General features: G+C 53.4%; 1 protein-coding gene across 1 annotated transcript; it reads right to left on the bottom strand.

Moving 5' to 3' along the window:
• Positions 1–132: 132 nt before the first annotated feature.
• NECAB3 (N-terminal EF-hand calcium binding protein 3) lies at positions 133–27,235 on the bottom strand. The gene is made up of 13 exons (XM_009565386.2): positions 25,966–27,235; positions 20,330–20,354; positions 19,217–19,325; positions 12,317–12,342; positions 11,871–11,968; positions 7,089–7,225; positions 6,793–6,914; positions 6,090–6,169; positions 5,577–5,630; positions 4,726–4,838; positions 3,133–3,210; positions 1,890–1,981; positions 133–1,092 (listed from the first exon to the last, which is right to left on the bottom strand). The coding sequence occupies exons 1-13, from the start codon at positions 26,056–26,058 to the stop codon at positions 1,064–1,066; spliced, it is 1,056 nt and encodes a 351-aa protein (XP_009563681.1). The 5' UTR covers positions 26,059–27,235; the 3' UTR covers positions 133–1,063.

The following is a 27,235-nucleotide window of genomic DNA, read 5'->3' as shown; positions in this document are numbered from 1 at the left end:
ACTGGGGAAGAACAGGGTAATGCTTTCTGGAGGTGCTGCTGGAGACCAGCACCCACAGGGTGTGGGAAAAGGCAGGATAGGGCCAGGTACTCAGGTGAGGGGGTTGGGGTGCGGGCACCCATGGTGAGCCAGGGGAACAACACAGGGTGGTGGGGACAGGCAGGGGGCGAGGACAGTGGCATTTCAGTGCCAGGAGGCACTTGCCCGTGGGTGTTCACTGCCTTGCCCATCCGACACATATATCCACAGCACACAACCACAGAGCAGGCGGGCTTTGCTCTGCTCCAGCCAAGGGACTTCCCTGCAATTCTCGTGCCCCTGTCACCATTAATTCAGCAACAGCCTCCTCTGCGAGCACAGACTGGTGCTAATGCCGGTTTATATCCATTGAGCCGCAGGATGAAGCAACAGAGCTGTTAATTGTCCATGTTCGCCTTTCTGGGAGGTGGGCAGTAGGTTATTGGGGATGCACACAAGCTGGAGGAGCATGAATCCATTCCCAAAACCACAGCCAGGGCTGCTGGCGTGGCCGGGGCCGGATCCAGCACACCTTATAGGAACACTTCACTACAATTTTTCCTATAAAACACCATTGCCTATCTGTACAAAACCGCATGGCTCCAGGGCAGAGCCACTGCTGGCCAGAGTGGCCCTTGTGGGGCAAGTGCGGGGATGCCATGGCTAGTGAGAGCCATGGCCCAAGCCCATCCCAGCACCCTGTGGAGCTCTGGCCCATCCTCAGCATCAGGAGGAGAGGAGCCAGTGTGGGAAAGGGGCTGAGGGCTGCCAGGATGCAGCAACCAGAGTAGTGCCACCTCCCACCAGCGCTGCTGGGAGGGTCCCGCTCCCCCCAGGAAGCAGGGAAGGTGTCCTGCTGAGGGGCAGAAATAAATTAACAGGAAAAGAGCAAAAGGGGTAAAACACTGCCAAGGATAACAGGCAGGCAGGCCCTGCCAGACCACACCAGGGGACAAAAGACGAGGAGGTGACAAATGCAAGGGCTGTGCCGAGGGCTCCGCATCCTTCCGCATGCTGATGGCATCCTGGAAGCGGGTGCCTGGGGTCAGTTGTTGTTCATGATCCACCAGGAAGCTGGAGAGAGAGAGGAGAAAGGGTCAGAGATGTGCAGTTAAACAGGGGAGCAGGATTAGAGGTGATAGAGATGGGGGATCGGGGGCAGCAAAGGCTTTTTTGCAGGTCCCCGGCATTTGGCTGCAAAGCACCCACCGCTCCGGGGTGGGGAGCATAGCCTTGGCGTGGCCTACAGAGGGTGAAACCGCCTGAGCTGTGCGACTGCTCCAGGGGAGCATGGGGAACGTGGTCAGTGGGAGTACTGCCAGCATGGGATTTAGCCCAAATTAATCCATATTCCCCATTATTTACACAAGACCCGAAAGTGATAGCAAACTGGGGCTTCATTTGCTCTTAGCTGTCATCAGGCTCTCTCCCAGTTCCTCACATCTTGGTCAGATTCCTACTGGTACCTCTCTCTGAGCTGTTCTCTCCTCTGCCTCAGCACCACAGAGGCATAAAATGAAACTCGGATGCAGCCCCCAGGAGGCTCAGCACTTTGGAAAGAGTGTAGAGGAAATAAAATGAAACATAAGGCATCTTCAGGACAGGGTTATCTGCTTCCTGGGATCTGCTCCCAGCTGCACGGCTGCCCAGGCTGGAGCACATCCCGCAGCGCTGCCCACACACAACCAAACCTGCTGGGGAAATAGGTCTCACTCTGGCGTGAGAAACACAATTCAGGTGACCCCCGAGCTGATCTTGTGCACAGGTGTGAGATCCCGGCACTGCTTCCGCCCTCTGCGGAACACCCAGAGCAGGAGCGTAGGACTGGGGAGGTCCTGCAGCCCCCCAGGCTGCCCCCACAGCCCCCTCACCTGGGAAGAGCATGGTGGTCAGCAGCTCTGGGGACTCCAGCAAGCTGATGATGGACCGCTGGAAAGTCTTGCTGCAGCTGGACTGCAAGTGGCTGTAAAAGAGTGTGTAGGGTTAGAAGAGCGCAGGCCTTGCAGCTGCAGGAGAGCGGCTGTGCACCAGTCCTGCTCAAAATCAATGACCTGGATGAAGGCATTGAGTGCACCCTCAGCAAGATCGCAGACAACACTAAGCTGGGTGGAAGTGTCGATCTGCTGGAGGGTAGGGAGGCTCCAAAGGGATCTGATTGAGCTTGACCAATGGGCTGAGACTGATGGCATGAGGTTTAACAAGGCCAAACACCGGGTCCTGCACTTGGGGTACAACAACCCTGTGCAGCTACAGACGAGGGGAAGAGTGGCTGGAGAGCTGCCTGGAGGAGAAGGACCTGGGGGTGTTGGTTGACAGATGACTGACCATGAGCCAGCAGCAGCCCAGGTGGCCAAGAAGGCCAATGGCATCTTGGCTTGGACCAGAAACGGCGTGCCCAGCAGGTCCAGGGAGGTGATTCTGCCCCTGGACTCAGCACTGGTGACACCGCACCTCAAATACTGTGTTGAGTTCTGGCCCCTCGCTCCAAGAAGGATGTTGAGGCTCTGGAGAGTGTCCAGAGAAGAGCAACGAAGCTGGTGAGGGGCTGGAGAACAAGTCTTATGAGGAGCGGCTGAGAGAGCTGGGGTTGTTTAGCCTGGAGAAGAGGAGGCTGAGGGGAGACCTTATTGCTCTCTACAACTGCCTGAAAGGAGGTTGTGGAGAGGAGGGTGCTGGGCTCTTCTCCCCAGTGACAGGGGACAGGACAAGGGGGAATGGCCTCAAGCTGCGCCAGGGGAGGGTCAGGCTGGATAGCAGGAAAAAATTTTTCACAGCAAGGGTCATTGGGCGCTGTCAGAGGCTGCCCAGGGAGGGGGTGGAGGCACCATCGCTGGAGGGGTTTAAAAGATAGGTAGGTGAGGTGCTCAGGGACATGGTTTGCTGGCAGGTAGGAACAGTTGGACTCGATGATCCAAGAGGTCTTTTCCAAGCTGGTGATTCTATGATCCCTGCTCCCACATCCTTTATCAGGGTGTTCACCCCCTTCTGCTGCCCCGCACTGGGCTGAGCAGGTCAGGGAGGGGAGCAGTAGGGTCCCAGCGGAGCCTTGAGGGGAAACCTCTTTCATCCATCCCAAGCATCCAGCCCCAGCCCCACACAAGGAAAGCCTCCAACCTTCTCCACGAAGTCACGTCCTGCCAGAACTCATAGAGGATGAAGCAGGCCTCGTCCGTCAGCTTGCAGGCAGACACGCTGCAGGGACAGAAACAACCCTGAGGTGGGGTCTGGCAAGCCGTGGCCATGCTAGCACACTGTGGGCATATTGGTCCCACCAAGCCCAGGAGCAAGGGCACAGCTCTGCAAGAGCCTCACCACTAGGCTTTTTTTTTTGGATGTGTCCACAATTTGTGGCTCCTGGAGCCAGCACCAGGGGATCCCAAATCCAAGCCCTTCATGCTTTGCTGTTCCTGCAGCCAGGCAGCAGCAGAACTTCACAGCTATTAAACCACTCCTTGCTGCTGCCTAGAAACTAGCGTGTTAAGTGTTTTATTAGGTATTTCTTAGTGGGCTCCTAGCATGCAACCTGGGAAAGGAGCACGATCTTCCAGACCTTTGGAATATGTGTGTCTTGCCTCACTCTTCACGTGGAAAGAAACTGAGGCATAAGTGCAAGGAGCTGAGCTAACAGCATAAAACTACATCTCACTGCCTCCCAGAAGTGATGGTGTTTCACCAGGTGACATTTTTCATGCTCCTTCCTACCGGAGGAACAGGCATGGGAAGATGGAAGGGAAGCAGGAGGGAGGCACGAGAGCAAGACTTAGGGTGCGGGGCCTAGGGACCATCTGCACTTGGCTGCAGCATCAGGAATTCCAGCTGAGGCTGAAGGTTTCCTCCAGCTGCTGCTAAGGAAGGGCCCAAGCCCTGGAGGGAGAGCAAAGCAACTCAACCGGCAGCTCAGAGGCTGCGTCCCCATGTGTGGGGGCTGCAGTGGGCTTTGCAATTCCCTAGTATAAACCAAGACAGTAGAGGCTCCTGGGGCTTTGCTCCAGCTTTCCATTCACGTGGAGAGTCTGCCTGTGCAGTGCTATGCAGTTGTCTACACTACTGTTTCTCATGGCAGAAAAGCCCATCAACTCCAAAGGAAAAATATACCATTCTCTCTGCTATGCGTGTTTAAACAAGCATCTTCCTTTGGTTTGGATTGAAGACACAATTTTGGCCTGCTGGAACTGAAGAGCTGAAAAATGACACTTTAAATGGGAATAGCAGGAATGCTTCCCGGCTTTGAAATCTCCCATGGGAGAAGGAAAGCTCCTCTCAAAGCGCAGCTGTGCCATCTCCAGGGACAGGCTGGCAGAGGCGCGTCACCCAAGTCGGACCTGGGCTCCATCCCCAGCTCTGTCTGGAGCTCCGGAGAGGCACTGGGGAGCAGAACCTTGGTCTAACACAGGGATTCAGACCTGGGCTTCATTCCCAGCTCTATCTGGAACTCCAGCACGCTGCTAGGGAGAAGAGCCTTAGCCTCCTGTCAAGGTTTAGACCTGGGCTCTGTCCCAAGCTCTGCCTGGAGCTCCAGAGCAGTGCTGGGGAGCACAGCCTTGGTCTCACAAGGGGGTTCATGCTGTGACATGAGCTCTCCCCTTGACTCAACCAGCACACACAGTACCCTGAAAAAGATCCTTCTGTCCCCCAAGGATGCCGTGTTAAAAGCCACTACCCCTGGACGAGCCATGCCACAAACAGCCCCATGCCTGCCCCACTTACTGCAGGCAGCTGCTCTGCCCAGCGGTGACCTCCGTGTAGGACCTGAACGCCTGGCGAAACTCCTCGATGCCACTCGTCGCCACCGAGATCTGCCTCTTCGCCACCAAGATGTGCTGTGAAGGGACAGCAGATGAGTGGCATCAAGGACTAATCTGCCCCTCCTGCCCCCACCCAGCCGTGGGACAAGGCAGTGCTGAGCAAGCACAGCACTGCAGGGAAAGCTGTGCAAGAAGGGGCTGGCACCACGATGGTGGGGACAAAGCCAGCATAAAGTGGCTTCTTCCTACTTGGACAGGTTACCTTTCCAATGGGGACAGCACTAGCAGGAGATGCTCTATCCCATAGTGGTGGGGTCCTGCTTCGGGGGTGCTGCGTCCCCCGTGTGCTTCTCCCAGCAGAAAGGGACCCCAGGGTATCTCCACTGGGGCTCTGCATGGTCTGTGGGAACTCAGAGCAAACCTGGCTGATTTGGGCACTCGGAAGAGCAGAAAGGGGCCCCGGGGTATCTCCACTGGGGCTCCACATGGTCTGTGGGAGCTCAGAGCAAACCTGGCTGATTTGGGCACTCGGAAGCGGAGCGTTGGTTTCCTCTGGGCTGGCCATGGGCACTGCCTGGGGCTTTCACGGACCTGATGGAGCTGTGCTGCCCTGGAGATGGTCCCCTGCCCACTCAAACCTCTGAGTCCCACCCTGCTGCATCACCAGGCAGCAGAACCCAAAGCCAGCAGCTCCCCCAGGCGACTCCACTCTCCGAGCACAGGGGCTACACGAGCACACGTGTGTGCGAGAGAGGGGATCTGCACACACTCAGGGGTTACCTGCAAACAACAAGCAGCAAGACAGGGACTTACTGCATCTCTTCCTTTGCACATCGCTTCCTCCTTCAGCGGCTCCAAGCGTGGGCTCTGCATTCCGCACCCCAGGAAAAATCATTGTTACTGCAAGAACTTTGCAACAAGATGCGGCAGCAACCCACAACCCAGCCCAGCTCAGCGTGACAGGCTGGGACTGCTCTGGGGATATGCCTGCAGGAACCCAGGGGAGAGAATGGACATGACCTGCATGTCTGAGGGGCTTGGCGGGTCGAGATGGACTTGTCAGATCCACGGGGACCACAGAGGGGAGGGTCAGCAGAGCTGAGGGGAGAAGGGGGCTTTGGATGAGCAGCCTGGGTCTGGGGAATGCCTGCAGCTCTGTAACGATGCCAGGACCAATTACCGGGGCTGCTGCACTGGGAGAGGTCCCAGACTAATCTGGCCTATGCCAAGATGATTCTTGATGATCCGGTGGGTCCTTTCCAACCTGGTGATTCTATGATTCTAAGATGTGGAGCAGCCCCTGCCCACCTCCGCTCGGCCACACACCTTGCACTCCAGCTTCTCGATGAGCTGCTGGAGCCTGTTGATCTGTGCCATCCACTGGCTGTTGTCTTCGACACAAACACCTGCACAGGGAAGGGCAGAGAGTCGTCACTGAAAAAGCTTGCTTAAGACTCAGAAAAAACTGTAAAAGCTTCAAAACTTATGATTTAAACAGAAGAAAAAAAAAATTTTTATTTTCTCCTAAAACCTTTCCCACTACTCAGGAGACACAAAATCCCACAGAAGCTCCAGCTGGCACCTGGGTGCAATGGTCCAGGCTGTCCCAGACAAGGCCCCACTGTGCCGTGCTGCTGCTCCCACACCCACTCCAGGCTCCAGTGGGGCAGGGACACCAACCCAAGGGTCAGACAGGCTGCAGGTACCTACTTAGAGCAGCCTTCCAGGAGCTCCAGGAAAGCTGGGGAGGGGCTCTTGATCAGGGAGTTCAGGGACAGGATGAGGGGGAACGGTTTTTAAGCTGAAAGAGGGGAGATTGAAATGACATCTTAGGAAGAAATGCTTTCCTGTGGGAGTGGGAAGGCCCTGGCCCAGGTTGCCCAGAGCAGTGGTAGCTGCCCCATCCCTGGAGGTGTTCCAGGCCAGGTTGGATGAGGCTTTGAGCAATCAGATCCACTGCAAGGTATTCATGGCAGCAGGGTTGGAACCAGAGGAGCTCTAAGATCCCCTCCAAACCAAAACATTCTACCTGTTGTCAGCATCCCGGAATAGGGATCTGTCGGAGACAGACAGACATTCTTATGTCCCCTGCGCCCGCATCGCCTTCCTGATTTCAGCCCAACTGACGTCTCAGATTTCTTGATGTCCTTCCTGAAAGAATAAAACACAAAAGGGAGGGCTGCAGTCAATCACTCTATGGGTCAGCTTCACAGCAGGCTTAGAAAGCGCAGATCCTACTCCCAGATATCCCTCCCAGGGAGACCCACAGATTCTCCCAAGTGATGCTAGGGAGAAGGTGAGCACCAGTACATCCCACTCTGTTACCTCTCCCGTCCTGCCTGCTCCTCCACAGTGTCCACGGCACACTCGAGCGAGGTCTGCAGGGACTGCAGTTGGTGCATGGTTTCGCGCAGCAGGAAGCGGGTCAGGAACTGCTCCATCTTCGAGGAGGTCTCATACCTCTGCGGAGAAGGACAAAGGACCAATCAGATACTCCCAGCTCTGCACATAGGAAGCAAAGGTGAATCTGGAAGGGGCTGGCTCTTCAATAAACCCACACGGAGGGCACTTCCTGCAGTGAGCAGGTGCAGACCTGCTTAATGAGGCATGTTCCCATCCCCGACACATCCTCCCCAGGCCCCCACCAGGGCCGGCTGTGGCCTCCACAGCCTTGGCATATGGATGCTTCCCCTTGCACAGCAGCTGGATGCTGCTCCCCAACAGCGTCGCTCCCCTTCAAAGGGCCAGGCACCGGGAGAAGCCCCGGCATCACGCCAGCCTCCCAGCACTCCCCATCCTCTTGGCTTTCCAGGGTCCATCCTGAGAATGGCCTAATCCAGACATCTTCTGCAGATGATGTCAGTGGACAGAGTTTTATCGCAGAAGCAAGCAGCTGCTCCCATGGACACAACGTCGTGGCTGCAGGAGGAACGCTCAGCCCACCCTGTGCCCCACAGCTCATCCCAGCGCAGTCTTTACACCCCGAGCACGCAGGCACGGACACCAGCCTGTGCTGTGTCCCCCTCAAAAATCCAGTTAACAGCCCAGGGCACGCTGTGCTTGGAAGGGATTTGGTTTTGAAGCTCATCGTGTTCACACTCCTGGTCCCAGCACGCCCCAGCTCACCTTGCAAGGGCAAAGCAGGATCCCATGTGGATGCATCAGTATTTTGGGTGAGTATGGCATGGGACGAGCCAGCTGCTGCCTGTCTCTCGCCTCGTCAAACACAGCATACCCAGGGGAACGTGCAGGAGAGAAGGATGGAAATAACCATCCTCAAGAGAGCCTGAAGGCTGTTTCACCCTGCTGCATCGACTCAGAAAAGTTCACGCTAGTGGAGCGAACTGACTGAAAAATGGACCTTCCCTTCAGTCCATCTGCCTTGCCCCCTTCACATGCCTCACCTGGAGACAAACAAGCAAAACCTTCTTCTCAGGTACCACTGAGAAGGTCAGATCATGCAGTTCAGACCTCTCAATAAACACAAGTTCAAAATGAAATCTGTCTCACTGAGCGCTGAGTTTTTGGCTCACAGCAGAGACTCACGCAAAAGAGTCACAGAGGAAATAACTCAGCAAGCATAAGATAAGACTTTTTGGTCAGGGATTGGTATTTCAGCTCTATGGACCCAGGTGAAAATCTCAAAGTTGCCAAGAGCTGCTCTAATTCTGCTTTTGAAAGGTTTTATTAGTTTCCTATGATGGTAGTTAAGCTCAGGACAGAGTGGAATAGGTGATCGCATGATTCCTGCCGAAGGAGAAATAGGAGCACCTGACTTGGAGAGGTCTTTATGAACTGGTTTGCAGTGTCTGCAAACTGGAGAAAGGAAAGATTTTAGCACACAGGTCCCCTGTGCAAAACATCAGACCATTTCCCAAAGTATTTCCACAACTCACCTCTTGCTCTGACACTATTGTATTGCGAACGCAAAGCACAGCCACAAGCTCAGCTGTATTTAGTACATGCAGCACAGTCACCAGGTTCTGCTTCACAAATGTAAGTGGAAATGACAGAATCTGGAGAAAAACTCTCTCTTCTCAAAAAAGCATCTTCTCTTTCCCATGTTTCTAGCACCCCAGTGAAGAAGGATGGGAGGGCATGAAATCCTAACGATCTGGTTTCCTCCTGCCAACCTGTGGATCCATCCCAAAAACCGGGAGCAGGTTTGCTGCCCACACAGACACTATTTCCTACAGTCACTGCAGTCACTTACACAGCAAGAAGGATGAATTTGGCTCACGTTTCTGATGCTTTATCACAGTGTTTATCCTCCACATGACAACATGCATGGCAGGCAGCAGCTCGAGACACACAATTGATCCAGCCCGAGTATCCTGGCCAGCAGCGACTGCAATGGCACGCACAGAGGAGGAAATCCTCCTTACCAAAAAGACTTTCAGTGGCACTGCTACAAACCACAGCTCCCAAACACAGAACCACAGTGTATTTCCTTCAAGCTTCAGTTTCTTTATCTTCCTGTCTGTCTCCTTGGAGCTCATTGCCTTGGTATGGTCTGAGCAAGCCAAGGGCATCTCCCAGGCTCTGCTTTTGCTGTGCTAAAGAAGCAGTCCATGCTCTCCATTTTCCTGCTTGTAAAGTGGGCTCCTTACACCAGCCTACTTACGGCTGCAGGGCAAGCAAGTACCTGGAGGATGCAGGGATGAACAGCCCCATGGGGATAGAAGTAAGGAACTACATCAGATGGACCATGCCCTACCTAAGAGATGCTGTGGTTTAGCTGGTGAAACCCAGCTCAAGTCAGAGATCCCCTCCTTCTTCCACAGAATCATAGAATAGTTGGGGTTGGAAGGGACCTTAAAGCCCATCTATTTCCACCCCCTAGTGAGGGGCAGACATCCCACTGGCTCAGGCTGCCCAAGGCCCATCCAACCTGGCCTTGAACACCTCCAGGGATGGGGCAGCCACAGCTTCCCTGAGCAAGCAGCTAGTTGCTGCTAGTTCCAGCTAGTCTGCACATTGCTGCTTCCTCAGGAGTCACACGAAGCTCTCTTAAACAGTCTGGGGAAAAATGGGCAGGGACTGGAGATCCTTCAGCATCTGTTGACCCAGCAGCCCTGCTCTGGAAGAGGAGCTTCACAGTGAGGGCCATTCGAGCAGACAGGTCTCTTCCCATTTGCTCAGCAGCTCTCCGGGATGAAGCCTGATTTGGCTCTTCCAGGTGGGTGGGCTCTCTGCCAAGAGAGGGTCCTCAGCCACGGTGGCATTATTGCTGTGTGAATCAACTGAACTGAGGGGCAGACACTTAATATGGGAAATCTCTGTTCTGTGGCCCTTCCCTGGCTCAGACAGGGCTGAGCTTTCGCCAAAACCCAACATAATAAACCCACTCATCGTGTAATAACCCAAGATCGATTCCCATTCTGGAAATACAAACATAGGAATATATTCAAGTCACAGAAGGTAAGATTGGAGCATTTATCATCTCTGCCAGCCTCCAGCAGCGGCAGATTTCCCACAGCTCGGCAAAAGCTCTTACCACAGGGCTGGAGTATTGCCTTCTCCATGATGCAGAGACCCATGGACCAGGGAAGCGCAGGGAGATGCCTCCCTGGAGGGTCAGTATCTGCAATGGGGCACCCAGGAGCTCCAGGCTGGGATCAAAGCACCCGATCAGCACAGATCTCAGCCGGGTGAGAGCAGTGCTGCGAACATCAGGCTGCCTCAGCTCCCTCACTGCAGGTACATCCAAACACAGGTGTAAAAAAGAGTCCACAAAAATCTGCTTCAAAACCTGCTCCTCTTTTCCAGGGAAAACCTGTGGCATCAGAAACTATTAAATGAAGGAATACATCATGCCAATACTGTGAAGCAGACAGTAATTGCGCTGTCCTTTGGAGAAATACATGAATAAACAAATTCATTACAAAGCAAACAACAGAAAAGAACTGAAATTAAGCACAGCTCTCTGAAGAGGAATCATTCTCTCCTTCTAGACTTGTATTTTACAACTGTGAAGGAGGCCGGGCAGCTGAGCCAAAGAGAAAGTGCATTTTCACATGATTCCCTCTCCTGGCATGGAATTTCCTGATGTACAGGAGATGCTGCTGAGGCTGGGTCTGGCCAGAGGGAAAACTGAAGAGAAGGCAAGGCTGTGACCAACACTATAGAGGCAGAAACACTTCAGTGACTGCAGAGCTGGCAGCGGAACTGTTCCCCTTCACTTCTCTGCTTGATTGATGGCTCAGTGGATGGTGCGCACACGGGCGATGCCCTTCGTCTGCTTCTTACTAAGCATTGAATAGCGAAGAGAAAGAAAGGTTCAGCCCTTCCTATGGCTGCAGAAGACCAGCAGCCTGAAGCACAAGGCTAAACCATTCAGTACATTTTGGATGCAAAAATGCTTTTCCATGACTGTATTTGGCCAACAATGCTTGTTCAGCCTGGAGAAGAGAAGGCTCCGAGGAGATCTTATAGCAACCTTCCAGTACCTGAAGGGGCTACAAGAAAGCTGGAGAGGGGCTGTTCATAAAGGCTTGTGGTGATAGGATGAGGGCGAACGGGTATAAACCAGAGAGGGGCAGATTTAGACTGGACATTAGGAAGAATTTCTTCACTATCAGGGTGGTGAGACACTGGCCCAGGTTGCCCAGGGAAGTTGTGGCTGCCCCATTCCTGGAGGTGTTCAAGGCCAGGTTGGATGGGCCTTGGGCAGCCTGAGCCATACTGCTCTGTGGAAAAGAACTTGGCTTTGTCTCAGAGACACAACACAGGTCATCAGTGACGCTCCCAGAAACAGTGTCCCCAGGCAAGACCCTGCAAAGTGGTCTGCAAGGAGCTGTTGGAACAAAAATGCTGCCAGATCGTACGAAGAAGGAGAACCCAAAGACATCTCCAGAGCACAAAAGCACTACCCTACCCTTCTCTTCCTCCAGCATGGCTCCCACTCCTCCAGGCACGCTGCTGGCTGTGCTGCTGCCTCACTCTCTGCACACGGAGCCAACCAAGCATGCAGAGGCAAACCACTGATCTGGAAGGCACCACGTTTACTGCCTTGGACACTGAAGTTCAACGCTAAGCAAGAAAAGATCACCACGGCTTCTGTTACGCACCTGTCTGCCAACCACCCTCCCACGGTCCCATCCTTACCAGCTTGGTTTTGTCCATGGCTGTAAGGACTGCAGAGTTGAGGGTTTCCAGGGCAGAAAGCACATTCCTGTATTCTCCGAGATATGCCGAGAAATAATCTGAGGCAGGAGAGAAGACAACAGTGAGCCTCCCAGGCACCTCCAACCCTGCCTCCCTTGTGCCTGCTGCTTTCCACCCACAGCCCAGTGCTGCGGTGGGGGCATTCGGATCTCTCTCGGGAGTCACGCTTTCCACCTGGACTGAAATGAAAAGTCCTTTCCTATCCCCAGGGATAAAATGTCCCAACCCCTTGGGAACAGCACAGATGTTCTCAGTGCTGGGATTCAGGCACTGGGATTGTCAATGCCACTTGACTGCCCAGTCCTGCCCAGGTTGGGCAGGAACAGACCCCCACTGCAGATCGTCAAGAGAGAGCCCTTCCGAGGCAGGAATATCATCCTACTTACCACACAATTTCTCCGTGTCCACGTTACTGCAAGAAACAGAAAAACAAGCTCTTGTTAGATGGTGGGACTGCTTCGGAAGAACCAGTGGTAGTGAACAGGGGCTTCAGGGCTTGGCTTGAGCCCTCAGTGGATTTACTGCTCCTCTCACGTACTTTCTAAAGCTGTATTAGAAAAATAAAAAGCTGCTCAAGTTTAGAGCCATCAGCTCAGGAGTCAGGCCCAGCGCCTGTAGCACCCCTGCTTTGAGGGCTGAAGCAGCGAGCAAAGCTGGTCCACCATCTCCTGGAGCTGGAACGTGCTGGGAAAGAGCAGAGTGGGGCCAGGACAGAGGTCAAGGGAGGCTGGCAGCCCCATTTCTGAGCCCTGGAGCTGATGAGCCCCAAAAGCTGCAGCTTCAACCCAACCTCTTTTCCCTAAGATGCCAAGCATTCAGCCGGCGCTCTCTCCTCATGTCTCCCTTGACATCAGCCCAGGTGCTCCCTTGTGCCCCACGGCACCAGGCCCTCTCCTCTCCCATCTGGCCCAGGGTTAACCCAGCTGCTCCTCCTCCTCCCTGCCCTCAGAGCCCCACTGATGTGGGGCTGAGTGCCTTCATAGCTCACAAGAGGGGTTTTTCCTGCCATAAAGGTCATTCAAGGAGGGATCCGGGTCCAAAAACATGGGGGTGTTCTGCCCGTCCTCAGTAACAGAGGACCCACACTGGAGAACTGATGCTAGCATCCCCCCAGGGCTTGGACCTGTCCCTCTTGTTGCTAATAAAGGCCCTGCTGGGGTGAAAAAGGAGGAGGAAACATCTAGAAACAGCCACACGTTTCCAGGATGGGATGTCAAGCAGAACCGTGGGCTCACACGAAGCTGTGAGATCCACCCAATTGGCCAAAGCCATAGAAGGCAGAGCTACTTGAGAAGCCCGACATCACCTGCAGAGCCCACGGAGAAATGCCCCAGGATATCAGATATCAGCCTCTGCTCAAGAAATTCTACCACCTCAAAATCCCTTAAATGATTTCATTTTAAGCCTGATTGGGAAAATGGAAGAGAGCATGAAAGAGAGTTTTTGAAGTGTTTAGGTGCTGTCACATGTGGAGGAACCAGTGCTACCCAGAGTTTGCTGGGCTCCAGGCACAAGGACAGCTGCAGTGCCACTGCCCAAGGGAAGGCAAACCAGGGCCGTGTCACCCAGCCCTGCCACTGAGAATGCTGACAAAACACTGAGATAAAACTAGAGGAGAATGTAGGAAAATTCCACAATGTCATGCCGAGAACAGCTGTAACAGCTGGTGCAAAATCTTCCTGCAGCTTTTCCTCTAAAATATGAATGGCTGGGATTTGCGCCTCTCTTTCTGCAGGGCTTTCATTGAGAGTGTTTTAATAGCAGGCAGTGCTTCGAGTCCTGTTTTGGTGCGAGACGCCACAGCGGACCCGCGGCAGTGGGAGCTCAGACCCCTCCGTTCAGCTCATTGCATCAGGTACCGTTCCCAGGCGATGGAGATGGGCAGGTTTCGGATGTGACTCGGCTCATCTATTTTAAACACCTACCGCAGGAGGTGATTAAGGCAGGGCTCTGGCGCACTGTCCTGGCACTGCAGGCAGCTTTTAAAGCAAATAAAATTAAAAAAAAACCAGTTTTTCCCCTGAGACGCAATACTGATCGTCAGCAAAACCACAGCTCCTTCTTCTGCCAACTCCACTCCATCAAAGTTTGCTGATCCCACCCCTGAGCAGCTCCACGTATCCAACCACAGCAATACTGGAGAGTGACTAGGGTTGGAAGCACAAATTTCAATTGGACAAATGTCTGATTCCTTTGTAATTCTTATTTCTGAGAGCTGCCTGGAGCCTGGGAAGCCGCTGCTGCCGCACTGCCACAAAATACCTGGCACCGCAGCAGACCTGCACCCGAGGAATCACTGCAGCCGCTGGGCTTCATCCAAGAGACGGGTAAAAATCACAAAAGCAGGGATACAGATGTCAGGTAACAAAATGCACAGAGAAATACCTAATGTGTGTGTCACCCAGGCACTTGCATCTGTTCCCAGTGAGAGCCTGAGGCTGGGACTGGTTTCACCAGGAGGAAGAAGGGGCCACCAGCCCACCCTGCTGCCCAGTTCCCACCTTGGCTCTAGCGAGCAGGCATCCACGTGACAAAGAACTGCTATCAACACCAACCCTCCGGCTTCCAAGGAGAAGCCAGAGATTAACAACTCTTTCTATCTTGTCTGTTTGATGCTTAAAAACACGTGTTGACTCATCAATCACTAAAACACTGAACAGTTAAACATTGAACCCATCGCCATGATCTTGTAGCAGAAATCAGCCCTCTGGGATTGGCCTGCGGAAGTTCTGCTCCCTTCCCTACACAGCCTGCTCCGTCAGCGACCCTGCACAGCCACCTCTTCCCACGTTGCACATCCTGCAGCAAATTACACGACTGATGTGCTATTTTCATGCTACCAGAAGCTACTTCTTACCAGGAGCTCACGTAAAGAACAGGCACATCAAATCCTGACCCATTTTGCAGGGCTGCAACAGGGCAGACGACTTCACTCTGCTCCTCTCTCTGCCATCCCCTCTCGCATTCCAAGAGAACAGCTACCCTCTGCCTCCAAAGCACTCATCCTGAGAGTCTCCACATTTCCCCATAGCTGTATTTTGACTGTGCTCAAACCACTGATTAACTGTAATTAAGCTTGAACGGATGGTGAAGGATCTTGTCATCATTATGTTGTTGGGATTTTGTCAGAATGCGCCTGGAATTTATGCAAGAAAACAGCAATCAGCTTCAGCAAAGCAGATGGGATTTCTTTTATTTTTATCATCTACCACATTGGGAAACCTCTGCTGCCATCATGGATCTGGATTCCAAACTTTTCCGGCGTGACCCAGAGCATTTCAGTCACTCGCTGGCATTCAGAGACTGGCAGACGCTGTGGCTCAGAGTCCCTGACTAACGAGAGGGGAGGAAAGCTCACACAGAACCAGAGACTTGATGTTATTTCCACTGAGAGTTCTCAAAACCCACCAGGTCAGGGCTATAAGAGATTGAGTCTTTTTTGCTACCTTAAACACTGTCGAGATCGCTGCGCTTGCTGCCCAGGGAGGCCAAGCTGTGATCCTGCCAGTAAGGAGAGCAGGGGCAGAACGTTACCTTGGACCCCAGAGCCCCCCTAAGCTCCCTCTAACTCGGTTCCAGAACTTTCCTAGAAGCAGCACTTCACAGACCCATCAAAAACCATAAATAATACTCTGCAAGACAGGTATTTGCAGCACGCCCACCATCCTGGGAGAGAGAAGAGGACCACAGCCCAGGTGGTGTCCTTGAACTTTCCTCTTTCTCTTTCCTCCTTTTCTTTCTTTTCCCCTACAAGTTTAGCAGCCAATGCCAATCTTATCCCTAAGAATGCCTGTACAGATAAATTCCTTTTAGACTAATCGTTAGGCATCATTTTGCCTTCATTAAAGCCCAGTGCATACTGAACCCATACATTTTATGGGGAGAACCAAGGTCTCACCCTTAACTGTCCAGATTGGTTCTAGACAAGGGCTCCCATCTCTTTCACTTGTAGCTTCAGGACAAAGACACAGACTCTAGGCAGTCCACACCCGATTCCTGCCACCATCTGACCACTCTCATGCAAAGGAGGACTTCCCAGACCTTATCTTTTTTTAATTTTCCCAACAGATGCAGGACAGAAAGATACGCAAGGTCCATACAACACTTCACAGGACAGTTTCATAGTCCCCTGCAAAGAGCAATAGGTGCGCAACCTATGCAACGTTCAGTCCAAAGCCCTTTGTGATCAATTCCCCATTAAGTTGTTCTCGTGAGATCCTAGGATCTACTGCCATCCCACCTGGCTGGGCTGCAGCTGGACACGCAGCTTCTCAGAGAGCAAACTACACTCCACAACTCTCAGGATGCTTCTGCAGCAGTGGAGCTTCTTAATCCCTTCAACAACATTTGTCTCTTCCCACCCAAACTTCGCAGTGGGTGAAAATACACTCTTCCAGGAAGAAGAAACTGCTCTGCACCATTGTCAGAGCTGTTGTGGAGATTTCTGACAAGCTAAATGAAATGCTGAACCTTGCTGTTGTACCAAATCACAGCCTCAAGATGTGCCAGGGGAGATTTAGGTTGGATATTAGGAGGAATTTCCTTACCGAAAGGGTTTTCAAGCATTGGGACCGGCTGCCCAGGCAGGTGGTTGAGTCCCCGTCCCAAGAGGTGTTAAGACGAGTAGATGTTGTATTTTGGGACACTCTCTAGTGGTGGACTTAGTGGGGCTGGATTGAGGGTTGGACTTCATGATCTTAAAGGTCTTTTCCAACTGAAACCATTCTGTGATTCTACAATTCTATTCTATGATTAAATTGCAACAAAAAGTTGAATTTGGTTTCAACATAATCATCTCCCACTGGATCAGGTTCCTCAAAGCCTCATCCACCTCCAGGGACGGGGCAGCCACCACCGCTCTGGGCAACCTGGGCCAGGGACTCACCACCCTCACAGGAAAACAGGATCTTGCTTCCTAAGATCTCATCTCAATCTTGCTTCTTTCAGCTCAAAACTGTTCCCCCTTGTCCTGTCCCTGCACTCCCTGATCCAGAGCCCCTCCTCAGCTTTCCTGGAGCCCCTTTCAATATTAGAAGCTGCTCTAAGGTCTCCCCAGAGCCTTCTCTTCTCCAGGCTGAACAACCCCAACTCTCTCAGCCTGTCAATGCCTCCTACCAGACAATACACTGAGCACCAGGCTCCCTGTCTGGGAGGTCCCACCTTCTCTTCCACAAGGTGGAGATGAAGCTTAAGAAATCATATACAGTTCCATGCTGCCACCTCCCACATCCTGTCCCGCTCACACGAAGCTGTCCTGTGTGCATGGACCATGTCCCAGCTAGGGACAGAAACAAGAACTACCCCTGCAGTGGCCTCAGGGCTGGAATTTCCCTTCTGCTCTTGGAGGAACGAGGCCATCCTCACAGGGCTGGAGGCACAGTGTCTCCTACGCTTGCTTGAAGTCACTGAACATAGGAATTTGGAAACCAGCTCTGTCCACAACATCCCTTCAACTCTTCATGGCAGAAAGAGATCAAAGACCCAATGGTCACGCCTTGCTAATAGATGTCACCAGCTCAGTAACGCAACTGTCATGTTGTCATAGCTACCGCACTGCCATTACCGGTAACGAATTACAGAGAGCACCGCTACAGCCAGGGCCAAGCACCGCTCTCGGAGATGCCCGATCCTTCAATCAGTCCAGTTTATCTGCTCTGGGCAGACAGAAAAAAAATGACCTGAAAGCAACAGAAAACCAGGAAATCTTCGCCATTTAGTTACGGTTAGAACTCTTTGCTTTGCTGCAATCTATGTTTTTGTAGGATCATAGAATAGTTTGGGTTGGAAGGGACCTCAAAGCCCATCCAGTCCCACCCCCTGCCATGGGCAGGGACACCTCCCACTGGATCAGGCTGCTCAAGGCCCCATCCAACATGGCCTTGAACACCTCCAGGGATGGGGCAGCCGCAACCTTCCTGGGCAACTTGGACTATTCCAGTAGTATTGTGTTGAGGATGACTCCAAGGCCACAATGGAGGGAGAGGAGAGGAGCACTTTGCAGAGGAGCACTTTGCAGAGGAGCGGGAACAGCTCACTGCTAACTCCTAGAGATCACAGCTCTAAAAGGCAGAGGTAGTATTTGCAGGAGGCGCCTCTTGCTGTCCACACCCAACAAGCCCACCTGGCTGGACAAGCAGGAGTTGGGAATCGGGGTTCAAAGGAAGCGGCACTGGGGGCCGCACACACCAGCCCCCATCTCTGCTCCATCCCTGGAGCAGGAGCGCCAGCTAAAGCCACTACCCCGACACTTGGTGGGAGCCAATCACCCCTCCCGGGTGGACGATGGGGAACTTGCAGCCAGGGCCCACAGGGGATGCGCTGGCAGTGGCTCAGTGGCATTCAGTGGCTGTCAGTATCTCAGCGAGACACAGGCCCTCCGTGCCGCTGCCCTGGCTCCTTGCAAAGCCACAGGCTGCTCTGAGTCACCTCTCCCTGGAAGAGCCCTGCTCGGATGCTGCCCTGGCCGAGGGCATCAGAGAGGTCCAGATGATGCTTCCTGGGATGCCAGGGAAGTGGCAGGAGCCAGAGCCCAGCTTGAGACCGGGAGGAAGCTGGAGCCACCTTCTCACCCCTCTGTTTGAACAGGCAGCCTCAAGCACTGAATTTATAAACTGCTGCTTTCTCCCAGTGCCAAAACACACTTGTTTACAGCAGCCGACACGGTAGAGAGATCCCAGCCACGCTCCGTTGATATCCGAAAGACTGGGATGAGAAACGTAGCTGAGCCCAAGAGACTCCTCTAGATAGCAGCAGTCAAGACGAGACAAGGGCTAAGTGCAATTACTTCTCCTGTTCTTTGGGGGGTTTCTTTTTTTAAAAGTAGCTGGCCTAAATTCACAGTCACACTCATAAGGCCCATTTCTGGCAGAAAACAGCCCTTACGTAAGCGAAAAGCGGTTCCCTGTGTCAGCAGTGGCAAAGTCTGCGACTTTGCATGCTCTGTGCACCGTCCTCACCCCACCACATGCTCCTCCAGCAGACACGCAAGGAGCTCTATATTTCTGGAATACATTTTTCAAAGTAACATAATGCAATTTTAAATGGACCCTTTTGCTTTTACAGAACTACAGCAAATCTGATAACAACTGTTCTCAAAATGTCTGGCTTCTCTCATCACCAGTGCTCGTAGCCGGTGTTCAATGGGCTTTAACATCTGCGTGTTACAAGAGGTAGGTTTATCTCACCCTGACTATTTATCACACCCGCCTCCAAATGTCCTCCATCTACAGTCAAGCAGTTTTATCTCCTCCTTCATCTCCTCTCCTCCGTGTCACCACGGTACTTACTCTGAATGACGCCTGTCAATGCCACTGAACAACTCCCACAGCTCCTCCGAGCTCAGGATCCCATCAGCGAAATAGTTCTTGAACTCCTCAAATGATAGCTTCCCATCATCTGCATTTAAATAAAAGGGAAGAATAATTATATATCTGCAGAAAGCAGCGCACAGGCCCCAGCAATCCTCCCAGCAGCCTCTCCACCGGGAGCGTGGGACGGTTGGGCGTGTTGTGCATTGTAATTAGAGCAGCTATCTCATTGAATGCACGTCCAACCTGTCCCCATCAAACACCCGGCAGCACTGGCAAGCTCCTGCTGGAACTTCAGGTGGGAGTTTCAGCTCCTTCCAAAAGACCCCACTGCAACATTTACAGAATGCAGACACTCTACTTGCATAGAGCCCGTTATCAACAGCACAGTGAGGACAGTATAAGGCTTTCTTGGAAAGAAAATCTCTCCACTGACTCAGGAGCTTTTTCCGACCTCCTCGTGGAGGATTTCAGCTCCTGGACTGCATTTTGATCTGCAACAAAAGCGGCTCCTGGAGTGTGCAATCTACCACGAAGGAGAAGCATCCAAGATGGGGTGAGAAGGCTCAGAGAAATGGTTTATGATTTTGGACTTCTTGGTTTCTGGATGCTAAATTAAAAAGCAGGCAGCAGAGTGTAACCCTCAAACACCAGGGCTCCAGCAGGCACACAGCAACAGGACCATCCAACCAAAGGGCTACATGTAAAATCCAGACTGAATTGATCTTGCAAGGGACAGAGAGTCTGATGGCCACTGGACTGTCTCCTGCATGGCTTTATTTGCTTTCCCTTCTCACTGCTAATGGTGCAGCAGAGCCCCTGCATGTCCTGGCTGAAGGGCTCAGAAGAGGCTCTGTGAGGCATCTGGATGGTGAATTGGGAGACCCCACCTCCCCGGCCCCTGGCCAAGCTCTTTGCTCTGGTGCCTCTTCCTCCAACAGAAGCAAAAAAGCGCTTTTCCTGCAGAACAGAGTGCTGCTTGCCCATATCCTCCTTCCCTCTTTCAGCAAAACCTTCAGCAGGGACAGGCTGAGCTGCTTTGCCCAAACCCAGACAAGGAGGGGGAGGCAGCAGCAGGGAAAAAGCACTCACCGTTCTTGTCGGCTCGACGGAAAATCTGCAAGAGAAAATATGACAGGGTTTAGTGAAGCAGCAGGGAGAGCAGCACAGCCGAGCCAGGTAGCATCCAGCACTGCCACTGCAGGAAAACCACCTTCTGGAGTCCAGGGAGCTGTGGAGAAGCCTCCACTGTGAGGGCTGCACGGGCTGCTCTGGGGAAATAACCCTTTGCAAATGATTAAAACCATTTCTCGCCTCTAACACAAGAAGCTCTCGGCAACAGCCACCACCACCCAAGCGAGCCCAGAGCTCACACTGAGCATCTTTTAGAGAACAGAGGGAGATGAAACAGAAAGGGCTTTGCTACACCCTTGTGATGGAAAGTGTTTAATTTTTCAGGCCCTTTAAATGAAAGAACATTAAGCACAAACCCACTCCATAAGGGGAGCGTTTTGTGCATCATCACTGACACTTCAAGCACCTGCACCGAGAAGCAGCTCTTGTCCTGCACTTTGTAATCACAACAATCTTTCCTCTGACATCTCGACATGCACACACACTGTACTTAATAATTAATGAATTAATTAGTCTGTAACTAATTCTGCCACAGAGCACAGCTGGAGAGCTGCTCCAATTCAGTTTTTCAACCCAAGTTCCCAACCACGAGGCTTCTGCCCGTGGCCGAGGTGAAAGCTGGGGCTCCTTATCCCTGCTTGGCTCCTCTCTCACCAATAACTGTCAGAAGGTACAGGGCAGACTCCGGTGAGGAGCAGCAGCATTTCAGAAGCCTACAAACATCTCACCAGACCAAACAGTACCAGGTTTGGGCCAGCTCATCCTAACGAAAGTGATGACAGAAAGCTGTGAGTGGAGCAACCTTCTTTTTAATTAGCCTTTTAATCACCCTGGCTGATGAAGAAATCTGAAAGTCTGAAGAAAGGAAGTGCGGAAAAAGGACTTTTTTGATATATTCTTTTCCATACACCTGCAAAGCAGAGCCCACTGACAAAGGCAACCCTGGACCAGCCCTACTCCCTACTGCAGGAAGATGAAGTGCAGAATGGAACTGGGGGTGGAGGGGCAGCTGGCAGCCCTGCTGCGTGTTCTGAGTGTACGAGCCCATACCCTGCCACTGGAATGTCTCTGGAAAATTGCTTTGAGGTGAAGAAACAACTGCCCAGAGAAACCCCTGCTGCTCACTCCAAAGGAATCTGCTGGCTTGCAACTGGTCAGAGGCTTTTCTGATGCTGAGTCCAGAAAGGAGCTCCCTGGTCCTTCCCCGCGCCGAAGCGGGGAGCAGGGACACCTCCTCCTTGGATGCTCTTCCAAGAAAGGTGAGCTCCTCCTGAGCTGTTGTAGGGAATGGAGGCTGCCCTGAAAAGACCAGCATTAGGTAACCATCCCTCTGGGCTGTGGGCTTCCCAGGCTGCTTCCCTTGCAGGAAAGGAGGGCAGGTGCTCTCAGAACACCCTGCAGGACTCACTTGATGAGCTTTGGAGCTTTACTGCTCCCAGCTGAGATGGGAACTCACAGATCCCACATGCTGGGTTTTAAAGGAAAGCTTTCTCCAAGCTGAAGGGTTCACTTGTGCCTCAGGGCTCCCTGACACTGACAGGTCCCTGCCTCAGGCACCTCACCTTCCAAGGGAAAAGCTTAACCCTGCAGAGCTCTCTGTCACCAGAGGCACATGTGGCTCATGTACTCACATCTCTACAACTCTAAATCGCACCGAGGCCAGCCAGCTCATCCCAAAGGTATCACACAAGTACTTAAGAAATGCAGATTTAAGTGAGGTCTAACACTACCCATTCCCAGTCTGGCCTTGCTCAGCAGGGTCTGTCTGCAGGCTGAGAGAGAGGGCACAATTTCAAGGGGGGTCCCATAGGGCTGAGAAGGTCTCTAATCTGGGGTGGAGCGCGTCTCGGGTTCAACACAAACCTCAGCAAACAGAGCTGATGCTTCTCGCTTGCACCTGGGATCGTCTCCTCCAGTGGTGCGTTAGGAAAGCCCTGCCAGTGCACACAGAACAGCTGCCTGAAGCCTAAAATAAATATACGTGGTGCAAGAAAGGGAGCAGCGAGAGCAACGCAAGGCAGGGCCACATCTGTTCCATGTTCCCCAGGGACGGCGGGGCTCCTTGCTGTCTCCAGCGAGCCTGTCCTCAGCCAACCCCAACTGCAGAGGGGTTCCTCGGTGAGCACTGCACACGGCGGAAAACACCCATGGCTCCTGCGCACGAGGCAGGATCCAACTCCAGCCAAGGAAAAATAGCACAGAGCCACTTCTATGCTCCACAGGGCAACCCCTGGGGTGCAAGCACAGCAACAGCAGGGAAGCGTTGCTCTGGGGCAGGAAAAAGCGATGCAAAGTCATGCTAGGAATGGGATGAGGTCTGTGTTGGCTGCCAGAGAGGCCCTATGGACAATCCCTTGCCTGCACTCCGTGGGGCTGGCAGTCTCAGAAACACGTGAACACTGCCTCAAGCCCGAGAGATGCTTTTCCCTTAGCTCCTGGCTCTTAGGCTTGTGTCCAAGTGGCCACAGCCCCACTCAGTGACCACAGCAGTGGCCACACCAAGACCCACGGAGGAAGCGTTGCATTTCTGCAGGGATGAATCCCCCAGCCCTAGGAAAGAGGGATATCACAGGGCTTCTGGCTGGAAGCAGAAGGCAGCCAGGGCTGTTGGGGTGGGGACAGCTGCCCTGGGGACACGGTGCTCCGCAGGTGAACATGGGCTTGGCCACACACTAGTGATAAATGGCAAACTGTCCCAGCAGCTTCTCCAAACCAAGAGGGGAGCACGCAAGCCCCAAGCACCATCCTCCAGAATGAATCTCCCTGAGGTTTGAGATGTCTGCACAGAGAAACAACCGTGATGGCAGCACTGCAGTTCATACCACGCCTGCAGCGAAGCATCGCAAGCAAAGTCCTCCTCCTCCTCCTCACCTCCCCTGAAGGCAGGCAATCTGCGGGCAGGGAGATGATGGTGATGGTTCCAGGGGAAGCACTGGCTGCCACCTCGGATCTGGTTTGGGCAGCTCTGCCTTCCTGCTGCACGAGGGGCAGGCTGGGATCTTGTCCTGCTGTGACAGGGAGGGAGGTCGCCCTGCCAAACCGGGCAGGGGGCAGGTGGGGACCAGCCAACTGCCCAGAACCAAAAGCAGAGATAAACTCACCCTGCCCAGCTCTGGAGCTGAAGCGGGAGCAAAGGGAGCTGCAGGGAAGAGGAAGGGAAGCCGCCAGAACCTGGAAAGCTGCTGCTAGCGCCGTTTACATTTCCCATTTTAATTGCCTTAATGACACCCTGAGGGATAGATGTGGGGCTCAGCGAGTGCCAGAGGAGCTGGAACACAGCTGTCATCGCCAACCCCCCTCCTGCCCATCTTCCATCAGCCAAGTAATTAGTGCAGTTAATGATGCTGGCTGGAGAGCCCTGCAGTCTGAAATCCCCCCACGGCAGGAGGGAGACCCTTGCCCTCCTCTGGAAGCTGAGAGCACCATCACAATTGATAGAGCAATGCTTTCCAGCTGCTCCCTGGAGATGCCAGGAAGTCTCCCAGATGGAGGACTGGACCAGGCATGATATTGAACTTCCCAAAGTCCTGCCCTAGATTTCCTATTCCCCTGCTCTGGGATGAACTGGGACACAGGGGTTGGCACTACCCAGACCGGGACAGGATGCGGATGACAACTGGCACCGTCCCAGGCTGCCCAGGTGCTGAGGCACCACATCAACTCTCACCCTGAACCCTCGCTCTCTTTCTCCTGCTCGCACAGCTCCATGGCTCCTCAGGGTGACTTAGACCCCAGCGGTGCTGGACACAGGGGAACGCAAGGGCTGGTGGCTACCAGGGAGATTTGGGTACTGCCCCCCTGACCCAGGCACCCTGCAGCTCCCACAAGGCCACCAGGAGCACGGAGGCCGAATGTCTCTGATGTGCTCCAGCAGCAGAGCTGGGCTCTGACCTAGGCTGTACCACTTGCCCTGAGAGACGGCCAGGCACACAGCCCACCGGCTGCCACAGGGGGAACGGCACTGCCTCCCCCAGTGCCCTGGCACATAGCTTCCCCTGCCCAACAGAAGCATTCTCGCCACGAGGCTTGAGGGGATGTGGCATAGCAGGAGGCATAGAATCATGGAATCATTTGGTTGGAAATGATCAAGTCCAACCGTACCTGTCCACTACTAAAACCATATCCCTGAGCACCTTCGCCTACCAGCCTTTTAAACACCTCTGGGGATGGGAACTCAGCCACCTCTCTGGGTAGCCATTCCAGCACCTACGAACCCTTTTGGTGAAGAAATTTTTCCTAATATCCAATCCGAACCTCCCCAGCACAAACTTGAGGCCATTCCCTCTCATCCTATCACTTGTTACTTGGGAGAAGAGACCAGCACTCACCTCGCCCCAGCCTCCTTTCAGGCAGTTGTAGTCAGTGATAAAGGTCTCCCCTCAGCCTCCTTTTCTCCAGGCTAAACAACCCCAGGTCCCTCAGGTGCCTCTCCAGACCCTTCCCCAGCTCCGTTCCCCTTCTCTAGATGCACTCCAGCCCATCAGTGTCTTTCCTGAAATGAGGGTCCCAAAACTGAGCACAGGATTCCAGGTGCAACCTCACCAGCACCGAGTACAGGGGCAAAATCATCACTTCCCAGCTCCTGCTGGCCACACTGTTTCTGATACAGGCCAAGACGCCATTGGCCTTCTTGGCCACTTGGACACATTGCCAGGTAAAAATGAAGACAGCCACCGTCTGCATTTTCATCTCCCCCAAGCCACCCACAGGCACTGCGACACCCAGGGGACCTCCGACCTGCACCAACAGCACCTTCCTCCACAACTGCTGGCACATTCACTGTGGGACTGCAGCTCTGCCCGCAGGATCCCACAGCTTTTGGCAGCTCAGCAGTCCCTGCTGCAGCTTCCCTGCCAGCCACACGCCGCAGTCACGACACCACTTCAGGAGGAGCGGGCTATTCCAAGCCACCTGGAGGCTCAGAGCTCAGGAACAGGACATGGAGTATTTCAGAGAATCATAGAATGGCTTAGGTTGGAAAGGACCTCAAACCCCACCCAGTTCCACCCCTCTGCCATGGGTAGAGACACCTCCCACTGGATCAGGGTACTCCAAGCCCCATCCAACCTGGCCTGGAACACCTCCAGGGATGGGGCAGCCACAATTTCTCAGGCAACCTGGGCCAGGGTCTCCTCACCCTCACAGCAAAACATTTCCTCCCAAGATGTCATCTCAGTCACCCCTCTTTCAGCTGAAAACCGTTCCCCCATCATCCTCTCCCTGCGCTCTCTGATCAAGAGCCCCTCCCCAGCTTTCCTGGAGCCCCTTTCAGAGCTGGAAGCTGCTGTAAGGTCTCCCTGGCACCTTCTCCAGGCTGAACAACCCCAACTCGCTCAGCCTGGGCAACCCCACCCTGTTGTGAAGAATTTCTTCTCATTATATCATCTACATCTCCCCCCCTTCAAAGTTGAAGCCATTACCCCTCTTCCTATCACCTCATGCCTTTGTAAAAAGTCCCTCCCCGTTTTCTGCTCTGTTTTTCTAAGCTCTTTCAGCCATTTTTCGCCAAGAGATCGTGCCCCATGCCTGGGCAGGATGCAATTGCGGAGCAATTCCATCCGTGCGAGCAGTACGGTTGGCCCCACAGTACTCACGTCGTGGAAGATGGGGAGCGGCTGGCAGCGGGGCGCAGGGCGGCGATCGGTGGAGAGCAGGCACACGGCCAGCAGCTCCGCACATGCCATCATTGCCCCACCAAGGAGGGGCGCTGCTGCCAAGGGGGGCGGCGAGGGCGGAGGAGCGGTGCTGCAGGGCTCAATGAGGTCCCGTAGGATGCGATGCTGCAGGGCTTAATATGGTCCCGTAGGATACGATGCTCTAGGGCTCAACACGGTGCGATGCTCTACAGCACAATACAGGGCCGTAGGGCTCAATATGGTCCTGTAGCGCTCAATATGGTCCCGTAGGGTATGATGCTAAGGCTCAATATAGTATGTAGGGTGCGATGCTGTAGGGCACAATACAGTGCCGTAGGGCTCAATACAGTGCTCTATGGCTTAATATGGTCCTGTAGGATGTGATGCTGTAGAGCTCAATGAGGTCCCGTAGGATGCGATGCTGTAGGGCTCAGTATAGTCCTGTAAGGTACGATGCTTTAGGGCTCAATATGGTGCTGTAGGGCTCAATACAGTGCTGTATGGCTTAGTATGGTCCTATAGGATGCAATGCTGCAGGGCACAATACAGTCCTGTAGGTCACAGTAAGGTCCCGTAGGATGTGATACTCTAGGGCTCAATGAGGTCCTGTAGGATGGGATGCTGTAGGGCTCAGTACAGTCCTGTAAGGTATGATGCTTTAGGGCTCAATACGGCTTAATATGGTCCATTAGAATACAATGCTCTAGGGCTCAATATGGTACATAGGGTGGGATGCTGCAGAGCTCAATATGGTGCTGTAGGGCTCAATACAGTCCGGTAGAACACAATGCTCTAGGGCTCAATACAGCGCTGTAGGACTCAATAGGGTCCAGTAGCGTGCGATGCTGCAGGGCACAATACGGTCCCGTAGGTTATGGTAAGGTCCCATAGGATGAGATGCTCTAGGGCTCAATGATGTCCCATAGGGTGCGACGCTGTAGGGCTCAGTATAGTCTTGTAAGGTATGATGCTGCAGGGCTCAATACGGTGCTGTAGGGCTTAATATGGTCCAGTAGAATACAATGCTCTAGGGCTCAACACGGTCCTGTAGAACGAGATGCTGCAGGGCTCAATATGGTCTTGTAGGATACGACGCTCTCGGGCTCAATATGGTACGCAGGGCTCAATATAGTCTCACACGGTGCGATGCTCTAGGGCTCAATACGGTGCTGTAGGGTGCAATGCCGCAGGGCACAATACGGTCCGTAGGTCACTGTTCGGTGCCGTA

This window comes from Cuculus canorus, chromosome 16 (assembly GCF_017976375.1).
Source record: "Cuculus canorus isolate bCucCan1 chromosome 16, bCucCan1.pri, whole genome shotgun sequence".
Taxonomy (NCBI): Eukaryota; Metazoa; Chordata; class Aves; order Cuculiformes; family Cuculidae; genus Cuculus; species Cuculus canorus.
Note: the sequence above shows the minus strand (reverse complement) of the source record. Positions and strands in the feature narration are given on the sequence as shown.

Coding starts and splice junctions, on each gene's coding strand:
- NECAB3 (XM_009565386.2), bottom strand. CDS start 26,058: ATGATGGCATGTGCGGAGCTGCTGGCCGTGTGCCTGCTCTCCACCGAT. Junction 6,170..6,792: donor TTCCGGGATGCTGACAACAG/GTAGAATGTTTT, acceptor TTCCCTGTGCAG/GTGTTTGTGTCGAAGACAAC. Junction 1,093..1,889: donor GACCACCATGCTCTTCCCAG/GTGAGGGGGCTG, acceptor CTCTCTCTCCAG/CTTCCTGGTGGATCATGAAC.